Below are 21,744 nucleotides of genomic sequence, written 5' to 3' on the forward strand. Positions count from 1 at the left end.
ATGGACCATATGAGATGTTCCTGGAGTTGAAGTTAATATTTCAAGCAAATACCCGAGTTGAGAGATATGAAATCTCCACCAAGTTCTATAGCTAAAAGATGGAGGAGAATAGCTCAAGCAGTGAGCATATGCTCAAATTGTCTGGGTACTACAATCGCTTGAATCAAGTGGGAGTTAATCTTCCAGATAAGATAGTGATTGGCAGAATTCTCTAGTCATCATCACCAAGTTAGTAGAACTTCGTGATGAACTATAATATGCAAGGGATAATGGAAATGATTCCCAAGCTCTTCGTGATGCTGAAATCGACGAAGGTAGAAATCAAGAAAAACATCAAGTGTTGATAGTTGACGAGACCACTAGTTTCAAGAAAACGGCAAAGGAAAGAAAGGGAACTTCAAGAAGAACGGCAAGCAAGTTGCTGCTCAAGTGAAGAAGACCAAGTTTGGTCCTAAGCCTGAGACTAAGTGCTTCTACTGCAAAGGGACTGGTCACTGGAAGCAGAACTGCCCCAAGTATTTGGCGGATAAGAAGGATGGCAAAGTGAACAAAGGTATATTTGATATACAGATTATTGATGTGTATTTTAGTAGTGTTCATAGAAACCCCTCGGTATTTGATACTGGTTCAGTTACTAAGAGTAGTAACTCGAAACAAGAGTTGTAGAATGAACAGAGACTAGTTAAGGGTGAAGTGACGATGTGTGTTGGAAGTGGTTCCAAGATTGATATGATCATCATCGCAAGCTCCCTACACTTTCGGGATTAGTGTTGAACCTAAATAAGTGTTATTTAGTGTTTGCGTTGAGCATGAATATGATTTGATCATGTTTATTGTGATACAATTATTCATTTAAAGTCAAAGAATAATTGTTGTTCTGTTTACATGAATAAAACCTTCGATGGTCATCACCCAATGACAATAGTTTGTTGGATCTCGATCGTAGTAATACACATATTCATAATATTGATGCCAAAAGATGCAAAGCTGATAATGATAGTGTAACTTATTTGTGGCACTGCCGTTTAGGTCATATTGGTGTAAAGCGCATGAAGAAACTCCATGCTGATGGGATTTTGGAATCACTTGATTATGAATCACTTGATGCTTGCGAACCATGCCTTATGGGCAAGATGACTAAAACTCTGTTCTCCGGAACAGTGGAGCAAGCAACTGTCTTATTGGAAATAATACATACTGATGTATGCGATCCGATGAGTGTTAAGGCTCACGGCAAGTATCATTATTTTCTTACCTTCATAGATGATTAGAGCAGATATGGGTATATCTACTTAATGAAACACAAGTCTGAAACATTTGAAAAGTTCAAAGAATTTCAGAGTGAAGTGGAGAATCATCGTAACAAGAAAATAAAAGTTTCTACGATATGATCGCAGAAGTAAAATATTTGAGTTGCGAGTTTGGCCTTCAGTTAAAACAATGTGAAACAGTTTCACTACTCACGCCACCTGGAACACCACAGTGTAATGGTGTGTCCAAACATCGTAACTGTACTTTATTAGATATGGTGCAATCTATGATGTCTCTTACCGATTTACCACTATCGTTTTGGGGTTATGCATTAAATACAGCTGCATTCACGTTAAAAAGGGCACCATCTAAGTCCGTTGAGACGACACAATATTAACTGTGGTTTGGCAAGAAACCAAAGTTGTCGTTTCTTAAAGTTTGGGGTTGTGATGCTTATATGATAAAGTTTCATCCTGATAAGCTCAAATCCAAATCGGAGAAATGTATCTTCATAGGATACCCAAAGGAGACTATTGGGTACACCTTCTATCACAGATCCGAAGGCAAGACATTCGTTGCTAAGAATGGATCCTTTCTAGAGAAGGAGTTTCTCTCGAAAGAAGTGAGTGGGAGGAAAGTAGAACTTGATGAGGTAACTATACCTGCTCCCTTATTGGAAAGTAGTTCATCACAGAAACCAGTTTCTGTGACACCTACACCAATTAGTGAGGAAGTTAATGATGATGATCATGGAACTTCAGATCAAGTTGTTATTGAACCTCGTAGATCAACCAGAGTAAGATCCGCACCAGAGTGATACGATAATCATATTCTGAAGGTCATGTTACTTGACCATGACGAACCTACAAACTATGAGGAAGCGATGATGAGCCCAGATTCCGCAAAATGGCTTGAGGCCATGAAATCTGAGATAAGATCCATGTATGAGAACAAAGTATGGACTTTGATTGACTTGCCCAATGATCGGCGAGCCATTGAGATTAAATGGATCTTTAAGAGGAAGATGGATGTTGATAGTAGTGTTACTATCTACAAAGCTAGAATTATCGCAAAAGGTTTTTGACAAGTTCAAGGTGTTGACTACGATGAGAGTTTCTCACTCGTATCTATGCTTAAGTTTGTCCGAATCATGTTAACAATTGCCGCATTTTATGAAATCTGGAAAATGGATAAACAAAACTGCATTCCTTAATGGATTTATTAAAGAAGAGTTGTATATGATGCAACCAGAAGGTCTTGTCAATCCTAAAGGTGCTAACAAAAATGCAAGCTCCAGTGATCCATCTATGGACTGGTGCAAGCATCTCGGAGTTGGAATATACGCTTTGATAAGTTGATCAAAGGATATAGTTTTATACAGACTTGCGGTGAAGCCTGTATTTACAAGAAAGTGAGTGAGAGCACTACAGCCTTTCTGATAAGTATATGTGAATGACATATTGTTGATCGGAAATAATGTAGAATTATTCTATAAAGCATAAAGCAGTGTTTGAAAGGAGTTTTTCAAAGAAAGACCTCGGAGAAGCTGCTTACATATTGAGCATCAAGATCTATAGAGATAGATCAAGACGCTTGATAAGTTTTTCTAGTGAGTACATACCTTGACAAGATTTTGAAGTAGTTCAAAATGGAACAGTCAAAGAAAGAGTTCGTGCCTGTGTTACAAGGTGTGAAATTGAGTAAGACTCAAAGTCCGACCACGGCAGAAGATAGAAAGAGAATGAAAGTCATTCCCTATGCCTTGGCCATAGGTTCTATAAAGTATGACATGTTGTGTACCAGAACTATTGTATACCCTACACTGTGTTTAGCATGGGAGTACAATAGTGATCTAGGAGTAGATCACTGTACAATGGTCAAAATTATCCTTAGTGGAATAAGGATATGTTTCTCGATTATGGAGGTGACAAAAGGTTCATCGTAAAGGGTTATGTCGATGCAAGTTTTGACACTGATCCAGATGACTCTAAGTCTCAATCTGGATACAGATTGAAAGTGGGAGCAATTAGCTAGAGTGGCTCCGTGCAGAGCATTGTTGACATAGAAATTTGCAAAATACATACGGATCTGAATGTGGCAGACCCGTTGACTAATTTTCTCTCACAAGCAAAACAAGATCACACCTTAGTACTCTTTGGGTGTTAATCACATAGCGATGTGAACTAGATTATTGACTCTAGTAAACCCCTTTGGGTGTTGGTCACATGACGATGTGAAGTATTCGTGTTAATCACATGGTGATGTGAACTATTGCTGTTAAATCACATGGCGATGTGATCTAGATTATTGACTCTAGTGCAAGTGGGAGACTGAAGGAAATATGCCCTAGAGGCAATAATAAAGTTATTATTTATTTCCTTATATCATGATAAATGTTTATTATTCATGCTAGAATTGTATTAACCGGAAACTTCATACATGTGTGAATACATAGACAAACAGAGTGTCACTAGTATGCCTCTACTTGACTAGCTCGTTGATCAAAGATGGTTAAGTTTTCTAGCCATAGACATGAGTTGTCATTTGATTAACGGGGTCACGTCATTAGGAGAATGATGTGATTGACTTGACCCATTCCGTTAGCTTTGCAATCGATCGTTTAGTATGTTGCTATTGCTTTCTTCATGACTTATACATGTTCCTATGACTATGAGATTATGCAACTCCCGTTTACCGCAGGAACACTTTGTGTGCTACCAAATGTCACAACGTAATTGGGTGATTATAAAGGTGCTCTACAGGTGTCTCCGAAGGTACTTGTTGGGTTGGCGTATTTCGAGATTAGGATTTGTCACTCCGATTGTCGGAGAGGTATCTCTGGGCCCTCTCGGTAATGCACATCACTTAAGCCTTGCAAGCATTGCAACTAATGAGTTAGTTGCGAGATGATGTATTACGGAATGATTAAAGAGACTTGCCGGTAACAAGATTGAACTAGGTATTGAGATACCGACGATCGAATCTCGGGCAAATAACATACCGATGACAAAGGGAACAAACGTATGTTGTTATGCGGTTTGACCGATAAAGATCTTCGTAGAATATGTGGGAGCCAATATGGGCATCCAGGTCCCGCTATTGGTTATTCACCGGAGACGTGTCTCGGTCATGTCTACATAGTTCTCGAACCCGTAGGGTCCGCACGCTTAACGTTCGTTGACGATATAGTATTATATGAGTTATGTATGTTGGTGACCGAATGTTGTTCGGAGTCCCGGATGAGATCACGGACATGATGAGGAGCTTCGGAATGGTCCGAAGGTAAAGTTTCATATATTGGATGATATGGTTAGGCCAAGGGGTCAGGCCCACGAGGCTATAAGTCAGTGCAAAAGGAGTTTTGCGGAGGCCAGGGGGCCAAACGCCACAGACCCTGGCGTCTGGCCCTGGGCCAGACGCCGAGGCCCATGGCGTCTGGCCCAGACGCCAAGGATTGTGGCGTTTGGTACTGGAGTCCGAGTGGGACTCTTGCCTTTCGGGCAAAACCGACTTTGAGGAGGCTTTTGCTCCAAGTTTTGACCCAGGGCTCAACATATAAATAGAGGGGTGGGGCTAGCACCAAAGACACATCAAGAAACACCAAGCCGTGTGCCGGCAACCCCGTCCCCTCTAGTTTATCCTCTGGCATAGTTTTCATAGTGCTTAGGCGAAGCCCTGCGGAGATTGTTCTTCACCAACACCGTCAGCACGCCGTCATGCTGCCGGAACTCATCTACTACTTCGCCCGTCTTGCTGGATCGAGAAGGCGAGGACGTCATCGAGCTGAACGTGTGCAGAACTCGGTGGTGTCGGGCGTTCGGTACTTGGATCGGTCGGATCGTGAAGACGTACGACTACATCAACAGCGTTGTTAAACGCTTCCTCTTAGCGATCTTCAAGGGTATGAAGATACACTCCCCCTCTCGTTGCCATGCATCACCATGATCTTGTGTGTGTAGGAATATTTTTGAAATTACTACGTCCCCAACATATATCGACCCCCCCCCCCCACGCCCCTCGTGTTGAAGTTATCGGGAGGGGTATATCGACGACGACAGACCCGATAAAACATAAGAAAACGAAGAAGAAATAAAAAGAGGAGAAGAAGAAAGGATTAGAGGAGAAGATCGAAGAAGAAAAAGAAGAAAAAAAAGAGGAGGAGAAGAAAGGAATAGATGAGAAGAAGAAAAAATAGAACTCCTCTATTCCTTTCTTCTTTTCTTCTTCTCCTCTATTCCTTTCTTCTTCTCATCTTCCTTTTCTTCCTCTCCTCTTCTTCTCCTTTTTCTCTTCTTGTTTTCCTTTTTCCTCTCCTAAATACATAAAACTTTTCTAAAAATGAAACTAACCTAAAATGTACTAAATCATAGAACATATATAGATAATCGTTTTCTAATTATATAAATCTAACTTTTGCATATATGAACATATATACACAGAGAACATACAAACATATATACATTTTTATAAAAATGCAAAATACAAATCATCATATATATGAACAAAAAATCTGAAAAGAAGACGTATATCATATATACACAATACATATACTCACATATATACATATATCTATAATCTGAAAAAAAAAACAAGCATATAATATATGAAAAAAAAATAAGGACAAGGGAGGGGTGCCGGCCGGACCAAGGTGAGGAGGGGCAGGGGCGCGGGTTCGGCGGCGAGGACGGCGACGGGGCAGGGGGCGCGCGTTCGGCGGCGAGGATGGCGACGAGGCAGGGGCGACGGCCGGTGAGGAAGGGGGCGGGGCAGGGCGACGGCGACGACGGGGGCAGGCCGGGGCGCGCGGCGCGCATCGGGGCAGGGCGGCGAGCGGCGACGGCGCCGAGCGAGGGCACGAGCGACGGCGACCTCGGGCGGCTCGGGGAGGCGACGGCGACGTCGGGGCAGGGGCCGGCGTCGAGGAGCAGCAGCAGTCTGGCGGCGTTCGAGAGAAGAATGGCGGGTGGGGGGAAATTTCCTAAGTATTTGGTTAAATAGAACATGCTTTGGTCCCGGTTCGTGGCATCAACCGGGACCAATGCCACCCTAACCAAAGGCCTCTTTTCAGCAGCCCAAAGGGCGGGAAGCGGCGTCCTTTGGTCCCGGTTGGTAGCACCAACCGGGACTAAAGGGTGGCATTGGTCCCGGTTGATGCCACGAACCGGTACCAATGCACCCCTTTAGTCCTGGTTGGTGGTACGAACCGGGACCAAAAGCCTTGTCACTGGCGCGGTGCGGTGGGATGTTTAGTCCCACCTCGCTAGCCGAGAGGGCTCAACAGTGGTTTATAAGCGCTGCTGCGCTGACCACTTCGAGCTCCTCTCAAATGCAGACTTACGGGCCTAAAGTCACTTATCTGCCTGTGGGCCTACTGGGCCTCCTACGGGCCTGAATCCTTGTCCATGGTAGGGGTTCTAGTCATATTCAGGCCGTGGGGGCCTAGTAGGAGGCATTTTTTGTTTTTTGTTTTCTTTACTTATTGTTGCTATTTTTATTTTTTTCCAGTTTTTTTGTTTTGTTTTCTGCATTATTTATTTTCTTTTGTTTTTTGCTTTATTTTTTAATTCTTTTTTCTTTTAGTTTTAGAAAAATTATAAACTTTCTGTTAGTGCCATTAGTTTTCAAATTTGAAAACACTTTTTTTGTTTTTTTGTTTTCTTTCTTGCTTTATTTATTTTATTTTATTTCTACTTACAACAAAATACTTATTGTTGCTATTTTTATTTTTTTTTCCAGTTTTTTGGTTTTGTTTTCTGCATTATTTATTTTCTTTTGTTTTTTGCTTTATTTTTTAATTCCTTTTGCTTTTAGGTTAGCAAAATTATAAACTTTCTGTTAGTGCCATTAGTTTTAGAAAAATTATAAACTTTCTGTTAGTGCCATTAGTTTTCAAATTTGAATAGTTAAAATTTGAATTCTTTGAAATTTGTGTGAATCACAAGTTTGTGATTAACTTTACTAAAAAAATGAACATAGATGCACCTATAGAGAAAATTCAACCTAAATTCATAATAAATTTCTATGAATTTCAGAGAAATTCACTATGAATTTAGGTCAAATTCCCTGTATAGGGGCATCTATTTTCACTTTGAGAGGAGCTCAACAAGGCAGAGAGGGACGGGCTTATAAACCGGTGTGAGCGCCCTTCGGTTGGCAAGGTAGGACTAAACTCTGAGCGCAACGAGGACCAACCCTTTAGTCCCGGTTTGTGGCACAAACCGGGACTAATGGTCATGGGCCAGGGGCGAGGCGCATTGGTCCCGGTTCGTGCGTGGAACCGGGACCAAAAGGTCCAGACGAACCGGGACCAATGGCCCACGTGGCTGCCCTCTTGAGAGTGTTCTTGGTGAGAACATAGTTGACAAGGAGCGAACCAGGATTAATGGTATTACGAGGGCCGAACCATAAGACATTAAAGCATTTCAAATGAACTCTGAAAAAGTTGAAAGTTGGCATGGTATTATAATTTCACCCACATAGAATGTGCATGTACAAAACGGACAATGGTATCATACTCGTCTGTTACAAAGTTGGCATGGTATCATCATAATAGTTGCGGGAGAAAGTCTTCACTTTTTCTTCGCTTGTGTCATTTGCTTATTGCGCCGTAACCATGGATAATCTTCATCGTTTATCAGGATGCTTGGGTCAGCCTTGACTTTGAAGGGAGGAATTTCATGAAACTTTTCATAATTTTCAGACATGTCTGTCTTGCCCTCCACTCCCACGATGTCCCTTTTTCCTGAAAGAACTATGTGGCGCTTTGGCTCATCGTATGATATTCGCTTCTTATCTTTCTTTTCTCGGTCTGGTAGACATGTCCTTCACATAGATAACCTGTGCCACATCATTCTAGGAAGAACGGTTCGTCAGTGTACCCAAGATTTTTCAGATCAACTGTTGTCATTCCGTACTGTGGGTCTACCTGTACCCCGCCTCCTGACAGATTGACCCATTTGCACTTAAACAAAGGGACCTTAAAATCATGTCCGTAGTCAAGTTCCCATATGTCCACTATGTAACCATAATATGTGTCCTTTCCCCTCTCGGTTGTTGCATCAAAGCGGACACCGCTGTTTTGGTTGGTGCTCTTTTGATCTTGGTCAATCGTGTAAAATGTATTCCCATTTATCTCGTATCCTTTGTAAATCAATACAGTCAAAGATGGTCCCCTGGACAACAAGTACAACTCATCACAAACAGTGTTGTCACCTCTGAGACGTGTTTCCAACCAACTGCTGAAAGTCCTGATGTGTTCACATGTAATCCAGTCGTCGCACTGCTCCGGGTGTTTGGAGCGCAGACTGTTCTTGTGTTCATCGACATACAGGGTCACCAAGGTAGAGTTCTGTAGAACTGTGTAGTGTGCTTGAGACCAAGAATATCCGTCCCTGCATATTATTGAGTCCCTTCCAAGCGTGCCTTTTTTCCAGTCAGTCTCCCCTTATACCGCGATTTAGGGAGACCTATCTTCTTAAGGCCAGGAATGAAGTAAACACAAAACCCGATGACATCCTCTGTTTGATGGCCCATGGAGATGCTTCCTTCTGGCCTAGCACGGTTACGGACATATGTCTTTAGGAATCCCATGAACCTCTCAAAGGGGAACATATTGTGTAGAAATACGGCCCCCAGAATGACAATCTCGTCGACTAGATGAACTAGGACGTGCGTCATGATATTGAAGAAGGATGGTGGGAACACCAGCTCGAAACTGACAAGACATTGCGCCACATCACTCCTTAGCCTTGGTATGATTTCTGGATCGATCACCTTCTGAGAGATTGCATTGAGGAATGCACATAGCTTCACAATGGCTAATCGGACGTTTTCCGGTAGAAGCCCCCTCAATGCAACCGGAAGCAGTTGCGTCATAATCACGTGGCAGTCATGAGACTTTAGGTTCTGGAACTTTTTCTCTAGGATATTTATTATTCCCTTTATATTCGACGAGAAGCCAGTCGGGACCTTCATACTGAGCAGGCATTCAAAGAAGATTTCTTTCTCTTCTTTCGTAAGAGCGTAGCTGGCAGGACCTTCATACTGCTTCAGAGGCATGTCGTCTTTTTCGTGCAAACGTTGCAGGTCCTCCCGTGCCTCAGGTGTATCTTTTGTCTTTCCATACACGCCCAAGAAGCCCATCAGGTTCACACAAAGGTACTTCGTCACGTGCATCACGTCGATTGAAGAGCGGACCTCTAGGTCTTTCCAGTAGGGTAGGTCCCAAAATATAGATTTCTTCTTCCACATAGGTGCGTGTCCCTCAGCGTCATTTGGAACAGCTAGTGCGCCGGGACCTTTCCAAAGATTACGTGTAAATCATTGATCATAGCAAGTACGTGATCACCGGTACGCATGGCGGGCTTCTTCCGGTGATCTGCCTCGCCTTTGAAATGATTGCCTTTCTTTCGACATTGATGGTTGGTCGGAAGAAATCGACGATGGCCCAGGTACACATTCTTCCTGCATTTGTCCAGGTATATACTTTCAATGTCATCTAAACAGTGCGTGCATGCGTGGTATCCCTTGCTTGTCTGTCCTGAAAGGTTACTGAGAGCGGGCCAATCGTTGATGGTCACGAATAGCAACGCCTTTAGGTTAAATTCCTCCTGTCTGTGCTCATCCCACGTACGTACACCGTTTCCATTCCACAGCTTTAAAAGTTCTTCAACTAATGGGCTTAGGTACACATCAATGTCGTTGCCGGGTTGCTTAGGGCCTTGGATGAGAACTGGCATCATAATGAACTTCCGCTTCATGCACATCCAAGGAGGAAGGTTATGCATACATAGAGTCACAGGCCAAGTGCTGTGATTGCTGCTCTGCTCCCTAAAAGGATTAATGCCATCCGCGCTTAAAGCAAACCATACGTTCCTTGGGTCCTTTGAAAACTCATCCTAGTACTTTCTCTCAATTTTTCTCCACTACGACCCGTCAGCGGGTGCTCTCAACTTCCCGTCTTTCTTACGGTCCTCACTGTGCCATCGCATCAACTTGGCATGCTCTCCGTTTCTAAACAGACGTTTCAACCATGGTATTAGAGGAGCATACCACATCACCTTCGCAGGAACCCTCTTCCTGGGGGGGGGGGGGGTCGCCGTCAACATCACCAGGGTCATCTCGTCTGATCTTATACCGTAATGCACCGCATAACAGGCATGCTTTCAAATCCTTGTATGCACCGCGGTAGAGGATGCAGTCATTAGGGCATGCATGTATCTTCTGCACCTCCAATCCTAGAGGGCATACGGCCTTCTTTGCTGCGTATGTACTGTCGGGCAATTTGTTATCCTTTGGAAGCTTCTTCTTCAATATTTTCAGTAGCTTCTCAAATCCTTTGTCGGGTACAACATTCTCTGCCTTCCACTGCAGCAATTCCAGTACGGTACCGAGCTTTGTGTTGCCATCTTCGCAATTGGGGTACAAACCTTTTTTGTGATCCTCTAACATGCGATCGAACTTCAGCTTCTCCTTTTGACTTTCGCATTGCGTTCTTGCATCGACAATGACCCGGCGTAGATCATCATCATCGGGCACATCGTCTAGTTCCTCTTGATCTTCAGCAGCTTCAGCCGTTGCAGCATCATTGGGCACATCGTCTGGTTCCTCTTGATCTTCACCAGCTCCCCCCGTTGCAGCATCACCGTATTCAGGGGGCACATAGTTGTCATCGTACTCTTCTTCTTTGCCGTCTTCCATCATAACCCCTATTTCTCCATGCCTCGTCCAAACATTATAGTGTGGCATGAAACCCTTGTAAAGCAGGTGGGTGTGAAGGATTTTCCGGTTAGAGTAAGACATCGTATTCCCACATTTAATGCATGGACAACACATAAAACCATTCTGCTTGTTTGCCTCAGCCGCTTCGAGAAACTCATGCACGCCCTTAATGTAATCGGAGGTGTGTCTGTCACCGTACATCCATTGCCGGTTCATTTGCGTGCATTATATATAATTAAGTGTGTCAAAAACCATTACAGAACATCATGAATAGATAAATAAGTGACCAAATTAATAGAAGTTCATCATTACATTAAAACCAAAGTACGTACATAGTTCTCATCTAACAACATATAGCTCTCCAGAGCATCTAATTAATTAAACCATACATTGAAACTATGTAAAATATTTCAATGCGAAAACAAATGCGATCATAATCGCAATCAAGGTAACAACTGATCCAACTGCATAATGATACCAAGCCTCGGTATGAATGGCATATTTTCTAATCTTTCTAATCTTCAAGCGCATTGCATCCATCTTGATCTTGTGATCATCGACGACATCCGCAACATGCAACTCCAATATCATCTTCTCCTCCACAATTTTTCTTATTTTTTCCTTCAAGAAATTGTTTTCTTCTTCAACTAAATTTAACCTCTCGACAATATGGTCGGTTGGAATTTCTGGTTCAACAACCTCCTAGATAAATAAAATCTATGTCACGTTGGTCGGCATAATTGTCATAAACAATAAATGAACCAATAGTTATGAAAAGATAATATATACCACATCCGAATCATAGACAGGACGAGGGCCGACGGGGGCGGATACCAAAACCATTGCACTATATAAGATGCAATAAATAAAGTAAGAAAATAATACAAGTATCTATCTAAACATACAAGTAAGAATATTTTTCCTTTCAGAAAGAAGATAAGAACAAGAGACTCACCACGGTGGTGCCGGCGATGAGATCGGCGCGGGTGATCGACGACGGTGAATACGGGGACGGGGCGTGACGGACCGCTAAACCTAGACAAATATTAAGGAAAATGGAGCTTGGAGGTCGAGCTTGAAGAGGAGAAAGCTTAAGTAGTGTGGCCCGGGCATTCCATCGAACACCTTGTGTGCATAGGAGGTGAGCTAGAGCACCACCAAGCCCTCTCCCCCTCGGCGTCCAGAAAAAACAGAGCAGCGTGCTCTGCTCTTACGCGAGGGGGTATATATAGGCACCTCATTGGTCCCGGTTGGTGGCATGAACAGGGACTAAAGGGCAGCCTTTGGTCCCGGTTCAAGCCACCAACCGGGACCAATGGTGGTGGGCCAGGAGCGAGGCCTATTGGTCCCGGTTCGTCCCACCAACCGGGACCAAAAGGTCCAGACGAACCGGGACCAATGGCCCACGTGGCCCGGCCGGCCCCCGGGGCTCACGAACCGGGTCCAATGTTCCCATTGGTCCCGGTTCTGGACTGAATCGGGACTAATGGGCTGACCCGGTCCGCAGGGGCGGAGACAGGGAGGGGCGAGCAGGGGTCAGACCCCTGCCAATCGGTCGCCCCCCTCAACGATTTGTACCCAGGTAGTGGGTACGTACTTATGCCTAATGGCTGCAGCTAATTGCGTAATTAGCCCATGCTGTATTATACAAATAATTACTGAATCAACAACGAAGTAGAGAAGCACAATAGCCCATAACCCAATAACTCATGTAGTTGTGGCTGGCCCTTATTTTGCCACGGCCAGTTTCTAATCTACCAGATCGATCGATTGATATATGTAACCTAAGGACGTGTTCTGCACTTCTGCTAGGGCATTCGCCAGCACCGCCCCCGCCCCCGCCGCCGTTTACCGTCAGCGTGTCCTGCAAGGGGCTGGGGCGTTTGCCATTGCCGCTGGCCGCTACTCATCAGGGCAACAACACCATCCACCGCTGTGGACGCACAGGCACGGCTAGACGCAGCGGATCAAATATGGCAAGATGTCTGCTGAGCAGGACAGATGCAGGTACACTACACGCTACTACCTTATACTGTAGATATTAGTTATTATTACCATCGTTCTAAAAATAATTATAGTTTATGTTTGTGTTAGTGAAACTTGTTTAAATTTGATCAAATTTATAGAAAAATACTATAAGATCTACTCCCTCCGTCCCATAATATAAGACGTTTTTTCAAGCAATTAATGTCTTATATTGTGGGACGGAGAGACTACAACGATAAATATACATAGCATGACCCTAAGAAAATACATAGCATAAATATTTTCTAAAGATTATAATATCCAGGTATTGATATATATTTTACACACTTGGTCAAACTTGAAGAAGTTTGACTTAGAACTAACCTAAAACTCAAATTATTTAGGAAATGATGGCGATAGATTTTTTAATATAAATTATGACCTTAATTTGCTTAACCAATGTTTGATATAGAACAGTAAATTAGTCTAGTAATTATGTACTCTCTTCCATCCAAATTAGTTGTCATTCAAAGGGATGTATCGAAATGCGTCTAGATCCTATCCATCCATTTCAACCATAATCAATATGGATCGGAGGGTGTATCTTTTTTATAATATGAAGTGAAAGCCAACAACAACCAATGGGGTAAATACTTTTTCCCACCAATTGCTTCATCTTCAAGCTCCAACATTCTTGCCTAGAATTATCATATTTTTTGGTACTTCCAAAAAATATTTATGCTTTATCATTGACGCTATCAGGAGACTGAATATACTATGATATACCATCTTTTACGTCAAGAATTATGCTTCGCCCCCCTCATGTTCAAATCCTGGCTCCGCCCCTGCCGGTCCGGACCTTTGCCTCCTTTTCTACTAGTGAATCGTGTATTGCATTAAATTGTAGGGAAGCAAAGGAAAGCAAATGACACTAGAATGTAATTATACGCACCTCCTAAAGCCATGGCACACCATGGCGCTTATCTGTTTTTGAGCTAGCATCAGTCAGATCCAGCCGCACCTTACTGGCACCAATCCTTGTGAACAGAAAGTGCATTTTATGCCGCCGCGCCACATCCAAGACTCATGGCGCCACATCAACTTGCACTTCTAACAGATTTAATCACACTGCTACCCATAGGAAGTGGAGACAGAACAACATGCTTTGAGGCGTCATCAGGACAGATACCACAACCGCATCAAGAGATGGCCGATGGATGACAATGCATACACGGTTGAGCAACGATGATTTCGAGAACTGGGGATCGGGCGTGAATATTAGAGTTAAACACGACTTGGTATTCCATAGGTGTATGTGTACGGAAGTTACACGTACAGGTGCAGGTATATATGCGTGTCGGTGTCCAAGTAGTATTAGCTACCGACTAGGATTGATAGTTCTCGGTAAGCTAGTATATATAGGTACGTACCCCTTGTAATCTGTATCAAGAAAATCAGAAAAGTGAGATCTCGGCAACGACATCGACAACGAGGTGCATAGTGATGATGACAATCAAGATGATGGTCACGATCATGATGACTACGCCGACGACGAGGATGCCAACGATCCGGCATCTACCATGCCCGAGACTCAACGGTCTTCCTCAAGTGCATCGACGCCGACACAATTTGTGTCGCCCCCTTCGCAAGCCACGACGGATTCTTCCGGGTCTCGTCGCTACAAGCCCTTCAAGAAAGTCTACAAGTACGCAAAGCCAGTTACACTCGAGTACTCCGATTTGTGTTTACTCGGAGTTGAGGAGCCGGCGAACTTCGTAGAGGCGAGCAAAAGTTCAAGTTGGATGCACGCCATGGATGAGGAGATGAAGGCGATCGAGAGCAATGGCACGTAGACTTTGGTAACCCGACCTCCGAACCAAAAGGCCATAGGTTTGAAGTGGGTTTACAAGTTGAAGAAGAACACGAAGGGTGCCATTGTGAAGTACAAGGCAAGACTTGTCGCAAAGGGTTGCGTACAACGTCAAGGAGTTGACTATGAGGAGGTGTTTGCAGCAGTTGCTCGAATCGAGACAGTGAGGGTGCTCCTAGCTTTGGCAGCACAAGAGGATTGGAAGGTTCATCATATGGATGTTCAATACGCTTTCCTCAACGGTGACCTCACAGAAGAAAAAGGGAAAGTTTACAAGCTCAAGAAGGCACTTTACGGGCTAAAGTAAGCGCCAAGAGCTTGGGACTCAAAGTTAGACCGATGTTTGGTCTCGCTTGGATCCTAAGGATGTTCCCTCGACGATCCGAAAGACAGTCTATTAAGCACCGAAGAACAGGTGAAGGTTGAAGGCGCGATCAAGGAGGAGCGCTGGCGTCAAGCTACGAATGAGCCGATGATAGTAAAGACGGTCCCTGAAATGCTACAAAGAACGGCAAAAGCATTGCCAAAGATAACACCTATGTGTAGGAGTAGACGCATTTGGGATCCAGGTCAAGAAGTGAGTACGTCATGTTTAAGGGGGTGAATGTTAGAGGTAAACATGGTCGTACTAGTCCGAACAGTACTCCAACTAATAACCGAGTAGTATTAGCTGTTGTACGTCAAGTCGGATAGCTACGTACTAGGCTATCTCACGCATATATATACGGTTTTGCTAATTTTCAGTCGAGTGTTTTCCAATTGGCTATCATTCGAATTTCTGGCCGTCCGATCGCGCTCTGTGATTTGCGCTTAGTTATCTGGTTTCCTGGCGGGTTTCTTTTGTTGCCGGTTCGGTTTTCTTTTGTCGGGCGCGGTTTTTTTGGTTCAGCCCGTTAATGGACGCCCGTGTCTCTTTTCCTCTCCATTTCCCCCTTTTCGAAAGGGCAGAGAGGAGGAGGAGGCGCTCGAGCGGCGGAGGGGGCGAGGCGATTTCAGCCTGGTTCATGGCGGTGGCGAGATCCCTCTCTCATCGAGCTTGAGAGTTCTCCCTGATTCATTGGTTAGTTTCCGTTGTTTCTCTCCCTTTCCACGTGCTTCGATTTTGGTAGTGTAGCTTCCAGATCTAGGTCTCGCGGATCGATTTTGTTGTGGATCCTGTTGCTTTTTGATGTTGTTTAGCTATTGGTTAGTGTAGTTTTTTGTTAGCCGACGCTCATCCATGGAGTTCGCCGTGGATTCCCTTTGCTCCGGTCAGTTCCCGTTGGAAATCGCCTCTGCTCTTGTCTGTTGGCCTCGTAATCCCCTCTGCTCGCGTCAATTTGCCACGGGTTTCCTTTGCTCGCTTCAGTTCGCCGCGGATCCCTTGTGCTCCAGTGTTAGGTTTAGGTTTTAGGTTTGATCTCCTCATTGGCACTGTTAGGTTGGTCGTTTTCAGAGCTTTTTTGATGTTTATCTGAATGTTTATCACTGTACTGTTGTGCTCCATGTATTTGCCACTGTTAGGTTTGATATTTATCTGAATGTTCATCATTGTACTGTCGTGCTGCATGTCGTGCTCCATGTATTGTTACTGCATTATCTGAATTACACTGTAATTACCCCATATTTTACACCTGTTGTATTTGCCCTTGTTCTAGTCTGTAATACCCCCTGTTCTTCACTGTGCATGTGTAGTAGCACTGCGTTCATCATAGTATGCTTTAGACTGTATTTTTCTTAATTTCTATGTGATGTATCTATGACTTAGACTGTATTTCCCCTAGTTTTCTTTTGCTGCAGTTTTATGCCTGATGAATTTTTGTAATGTATTTCTGAAGTTCACTGTATTATGTTTGATTGTAGTCCCATAGGTTATTTTCCTATGTATTTCTTGTGCTTCTTAACTGTACCTCCCCAAAGTTACACTATAATACCCCTTCACTGTAATTTGGATTGGATGAGTGATGTAGTTGTTATATGGTTTTAGGGCTACAGTGTAATTCACTATAGTTTTACACTGTATTTCCCCCGGATTTTTACACTGTACTTTGTATGGTACTGTAATTAGCAGTCTTGTAACTGTAGTAGGGCTTACACTATAATTCACCGTAGTTTTACACTGTGATTCACTTACAATGTAAATAACCATATTTTTTTCAATGTTTTTTCCTAGAGTTTTACAGTGTAACTAGCTTGGTTTGAGGACTGTAATTGTGGTGGGGCCTACAATGTATTTTCCTGGAGTTTTAGACTGTAATTTGTGTGGGTGAGGACTGTAATTTGCGGTAGGGATTACAGTGTATTTTTCCTAGACTTTTACACTGCAATTAACCATAGGGCTTACACTGTAAATTAGCAGAGTTTTCCACTGTATTTTGTGTGGATGAGGACTGTAATTAGTGGTATGGTCTTACAGTGTATTTTTCCTAGGGCTTACATCGTAATTGAGTAGAGTTTTAGACTATAATTTTTGTGGGTGAGGACTATAATTGTTGAAGGGCTTGCAGTGTATTTTTCCTAGGGCTTACACCATAAATGTGCAGAGTTTTACACCGTAATTTTTGTGGGAGACGAATGTAATTGTACAGTGTATTTTTCCTGTTGGGCTTACACCGTAAATCAGTAGAGTTCTACAGTGTAATTTGTGTGGGTTAGGACTGTAATTGTTGCATGACTTTTAATGTATTTCTCCAGTGTTTTACTATGTAATTCCCTGGAGTTTTACAGTGTAATTCCCTATAGTTTTACATTGTATTTCACTAGAGTATTATTACACTGTAAGTTGCATGGTTGAGTACTGTAATTGTCTTACATTCGTAATTCACCAGAGTTTTACATTGTATTTCCCTAGAATATTACACTGTAGTTTGTGTGGTTGAGGACTGTAATTATTGCATGCCTTGCAGTTTTATCAGTTTCCTAGTTTGCACGATTTGCAATTTTTAAGTCGACTGTTTTTCCCAGTTTGCCCATATTTTACACTGTAATCTGTTGCGCTTTTGCACAGTATTTTTTACCCATAATAATTGTGTAATTTGTATGCTAGTTACGGTGTAATCTGATGCGTTTTTGCACTGTAATTTCTCCCGTATTTTATTGTGTAATTTGTACGCCAGTCACCCTGTGCTTTATGCATGAGTGGCCTCGCAGATCACCCTGTTTGTTGTGGAGCCCTGCAGTCTTGATGTTTTGTTGAAATCTGAAATGATCCCATGACTTCTGTTTGTCTATTTTCTGAACCTTACTAAGCAGTCGATGGATAAGATTATGCAGTCTTGATTTTGTGAAATCTGTGGTGCTTTTTGACCACTCATGTGTGGTGCCAGATGCTTGATCTGCGAGTAAGATTCAGTAAACTGGTCACATGTTTGGCAGCAGATGCTCTTGCTTCTGTGAACTACCACTTCAGAAGTTCTTTGGGAATTTGTCTGTCAATTTTGGTTCTGCTAACAACTCTGGGATTTTGTCTTCCTAGTTTGTTCAATATCACCATCACTGTTGTATCTAGTGACGTGAGGCTTGATATCTTTACATCACGTTTTCTGCTGAAGGTTGTTTTGTTGCGCCGCATCCAGTTCGGAAGCCTGCTGCCTTTGCACTGTAATCTGTTGCGCTTTTGCATAGTATTTTTTACCCATAATAACTGTGTAATTTGTATGCTAGTTACGCTGTAATCTCATGCGTTTTTACACTGTAATTTCTCCCGTATTTATTGTGTAATTTGTATGCTAGTCACCGTGTGCTTTATGCATTTGTACATCGTAATTTTACCCATTTTTCTTAGAGTGTATTTTTCCCCTTAGCTCGCTATTTGCATTTCTTCATTTTGAGGCCCATTTTTTTCTCTCTATTGTTTTTCAAGTAGTATCTCAACGGGTAGACTGCGGAAAGTCTGTTGCAAGGATGTTCCCCTAGTTTCTTCAGTTGAGAGTGCCGATTCCTTGAAAGACCCTTATGTGCCTAATGATTTTGCTGATGATGGTTCTAATGCTATGTCTTTGGTAGTTATTATTTGTCTTCTTATCTTGTTTTCATTTTCTTTTCTATTTTTCTTTATTTATTTATTTTTGTTCTTGTTTTCTAAGTGTTTTCCTTTTGCAGGGCTGTCCCGGTGATGATGAAGAGTTTGATGAAGCACTTTACAATTTCTATGTGAATAATGTAAGCCATTTTTTCATGTTTCTGGTGATGATGAAGAGTTTGACGTTTTTAATCCATATTTTTTCATATGTTGGTTTGATGATTTATGTTTTTTGTTTTTTGATCAGAAAGTCAAGTACCTGAAGAGAAAATTATCATCTGCTGGCAGGAATGTTGTAAGTCTTTCTTCCTCTTCCGTTAATCATTGAGTCATTTGTATGGTAGCTACACTGTAATCCTACACCTTTTTTACAACGTAAATTTACCCATATCTACATTGTAATCCGATGCCCCTTCTTTACACAGTAATTCGACTGATAGTTACTGTGTAATTTGTATGTTAGTTACATTGTAACCCTTACTCCTCTTTTTACAGTGAAAATTTACCCATATCTACACTGTAATCCGATGACTTTTTTTTACTCAGTAATTTACCCATATCATGTGTAATTTTGTATGGTAGTTAGGCTGTAATCCTACACCTTTCTTACAGTGTAAATTTACCCATATCTACACTGTAATTTGAATGCCTTTTTTTACACAGTAATTTGATGATAATTACGGTGTAATTTTGTATGGTGTTGCACTTTAATCCTACACCTCTTTTACAGTGTAAATTTACCCATATCTGCTTCTGAGTTTCAGCTGAAAAGGAAATTCATCCCCTTAACTCTGACCCCTATGTTCCTCAAGTAAATCGTTATTCGGTTTCTGCTCAAGAAAGGTGTCACCATCTTGCCATGATTCAGATTGCAAGTCATCCAGAATGGTGCACATAAGTTTTGTTCCGTTTCTTTTGTTCTAACCTCTTCAGTGTATGAAGCAATTCGATATGAAAGAGCTTTACTGCATTTACCGTAATCTTTCTTCTCTCCAGTTCAAAGCCCGTGTAGACAATTTCTTGATCTTGTGTGTGTGTGTCGTTATCTATTCAATGAAGCTCACCCTTCCATTTCTAAGAAGCATTTCTTCTTCTCATATATTGGTGTAAGTTGTTCTTCTGCTACTTTCTTGTATATATTTTTGTGTCTTCTATAGTTGTTTGTGAATTTTATTCCTTTTAATGTAAGGTGTCTTACTTCGGTCTTCATTTCTCTCACATAGGAAACGATTTTGAATGGTTCTAATGAAGAGTGTGTTGCTAATGCTTTCAATAGTGCTAATAGTGCTTTTCCCATGTGGAGAAGCAATATGGTGGTCTAGCGTGAAGATTTTCTTGGTGGTCAACAAGACTGGAGATTCATCCATCCTTTATTAGCTTCGTATAGTTTTCATGATGTGTTAGCTATTTTGATACAACAGTATTATTGGTCCAAGAATGTTCTGATTCAATGTACTTTTTAGGCCGATGACTTGTATCATCGCCCCTGTAACAGTTTTAGGTTCCTTTTGTTACTGGGATGCTTTTCTGGTGCATTATTAGCTATTTTTACCTGAATGGTTTGTGCATTTTATTAGCCAGTTGTTTTATTTTTTATTATTTTCCTGTTAGGTGCTTTTGACGGGTCAAGGAAAGGACAGTAGGGGCGACTGGTTCAACCTTTTCTCGTTGTTAGTCGCTTGACGGGTTACATATACAGCCCGACCCGTTTTCTTCAGGAAAAACAGACATACAACTGTCAACAGTAATAGGTTGGAAAATTTGAGTGATAACCAATTACAAATCAGTCGATTGTTGAATAGACAGTCCCTATATATATGCGTGTAACTACCACAAACGAAAAGTTCAGAGCAATAAAGAAAAGTAACAGGCTCGACAGCCTGTGGCTATCACACCGATCAGTTTTATCGTTCGCCAAGTTACGAGAGTTCCGTCGAGACGATCGACTCGATCAGCTAAAGCTAGTCCAAGCCGTGAACTTGTACGTGTGTGTGGCTACTGTTCATCAATCCAGCTGCCTGCTTGGTTGCTTGGTTGAGGCTAGCTTGCACATACGCCCAGGGTGAATTGATCAAGTGATCAAAAGCCAACAGTGAAGTGGATGAGTCTTGGTGATGGGGATCAACAGAAAATGCGGCTTGGGACGTGGAGAGTAATGCTTCCTTCCGTATCCAGCCCAACATGTTCCCATGGAGGAGAAAGGAATCGTGGCTGCTGAATCGAGCTGAGGGTATGTTGGAGGAGACGCATCAAGGAAGAGGGCGGCAATTGCTGCTAGGGGAAGGGTTCCAGTAAGGAGACTGTGTCGGGCTGATGTGGTTACGTGAGGAGCAAGGGCTACGTGAAACTTGATCGGAAAATTTGGATGGGAACAATTCTTTGGGATCCAACATTCTTAATCTTTCTAGGTACTTAAGACAACTGTACTACTAAAACTCTAAAAGTGTTTGTTTTTTCTAGATGAAAACTGTTTGTTCGTTAGGTGATGTGTGCATGCACGTGTACATCAAGTTTGTTACTATATATGTCACGTGATGTGGTCTGAGGCCCACCATGTTATGTTAAATCAAGTTTGATACTATATATGTCACGTGATGTGGTCTGTGGCCCACCATGTTATGTTACGTAGGTTGGACAATCAAACATTCATAATTTAGAAGATCAACCAAATTAAGGGCACAGTGGGAATTTCTAGCATATTTGTCTATCTTCGATCCATATTTTGCTTTTAGTATATAATAGCACAGTGGCCCTCACAAATGCGAGGGCAACCTCTGTGGAGTTTTTCTCATTCTACAAAGGTGGGGTTTCCCCTGACCTTTAAGTCAGACATGCCTTTGCATGGGCATCATCTATACTTAATTATTTTTTAAGCTCTAGTTTTCAGTTTCATAGAGCTACTCCCTAGTTTATACTGTATACTTGATTTTGGAACATA

At 42.4% G+C, this 21,744-nt stretch overlaps 1 protein-coding gene across 1 annotated transcript; it reads left to right on the forward strand.

Annotated features, from left to right (window-relative positions):
• The first annotated feature begins 5,973 nt into the window (after nt 1-5,973).
• LOC123067923 (uncharacterized) lies at nt 5,974-20,374 on the forward strand. The gene is made up of 6 exons (XM_044490500.1): nt 5,974-6,240; nt 15,696-15,866; nt 18,887-18,946; nt 19,054-19,101; nt 19,803-19,912; nt 20,030-20,374. The coding sequence occupies exons 1-6, from the start codon at nt 5,974-5,976 to the stop codon at nt 20,040-20,042; spliced, it is 669 nt and encodes a 222-aa protein (XP_044346435.1). The 3' UTR covers nt 20,043-20,374.
• Nucleotides 20,375-21,744: the final 1,370 nt, after the last annotated feature.

Source organism: Triticum aestivum, chromosome 3B, assembly GCF_018294505.1.
Source record: "Triticum aestivum cultivar Chinese Spring chromosome 3B, IWGSC CS RefSeq v2.1, whole genome shotgun sequence".
Lineage (NCBI taxonomy): Eukaryota > Viridiplantae > Streptophyta > Magnoliopsida > Poales > Poaceae > Triticum > Triticum aestivum.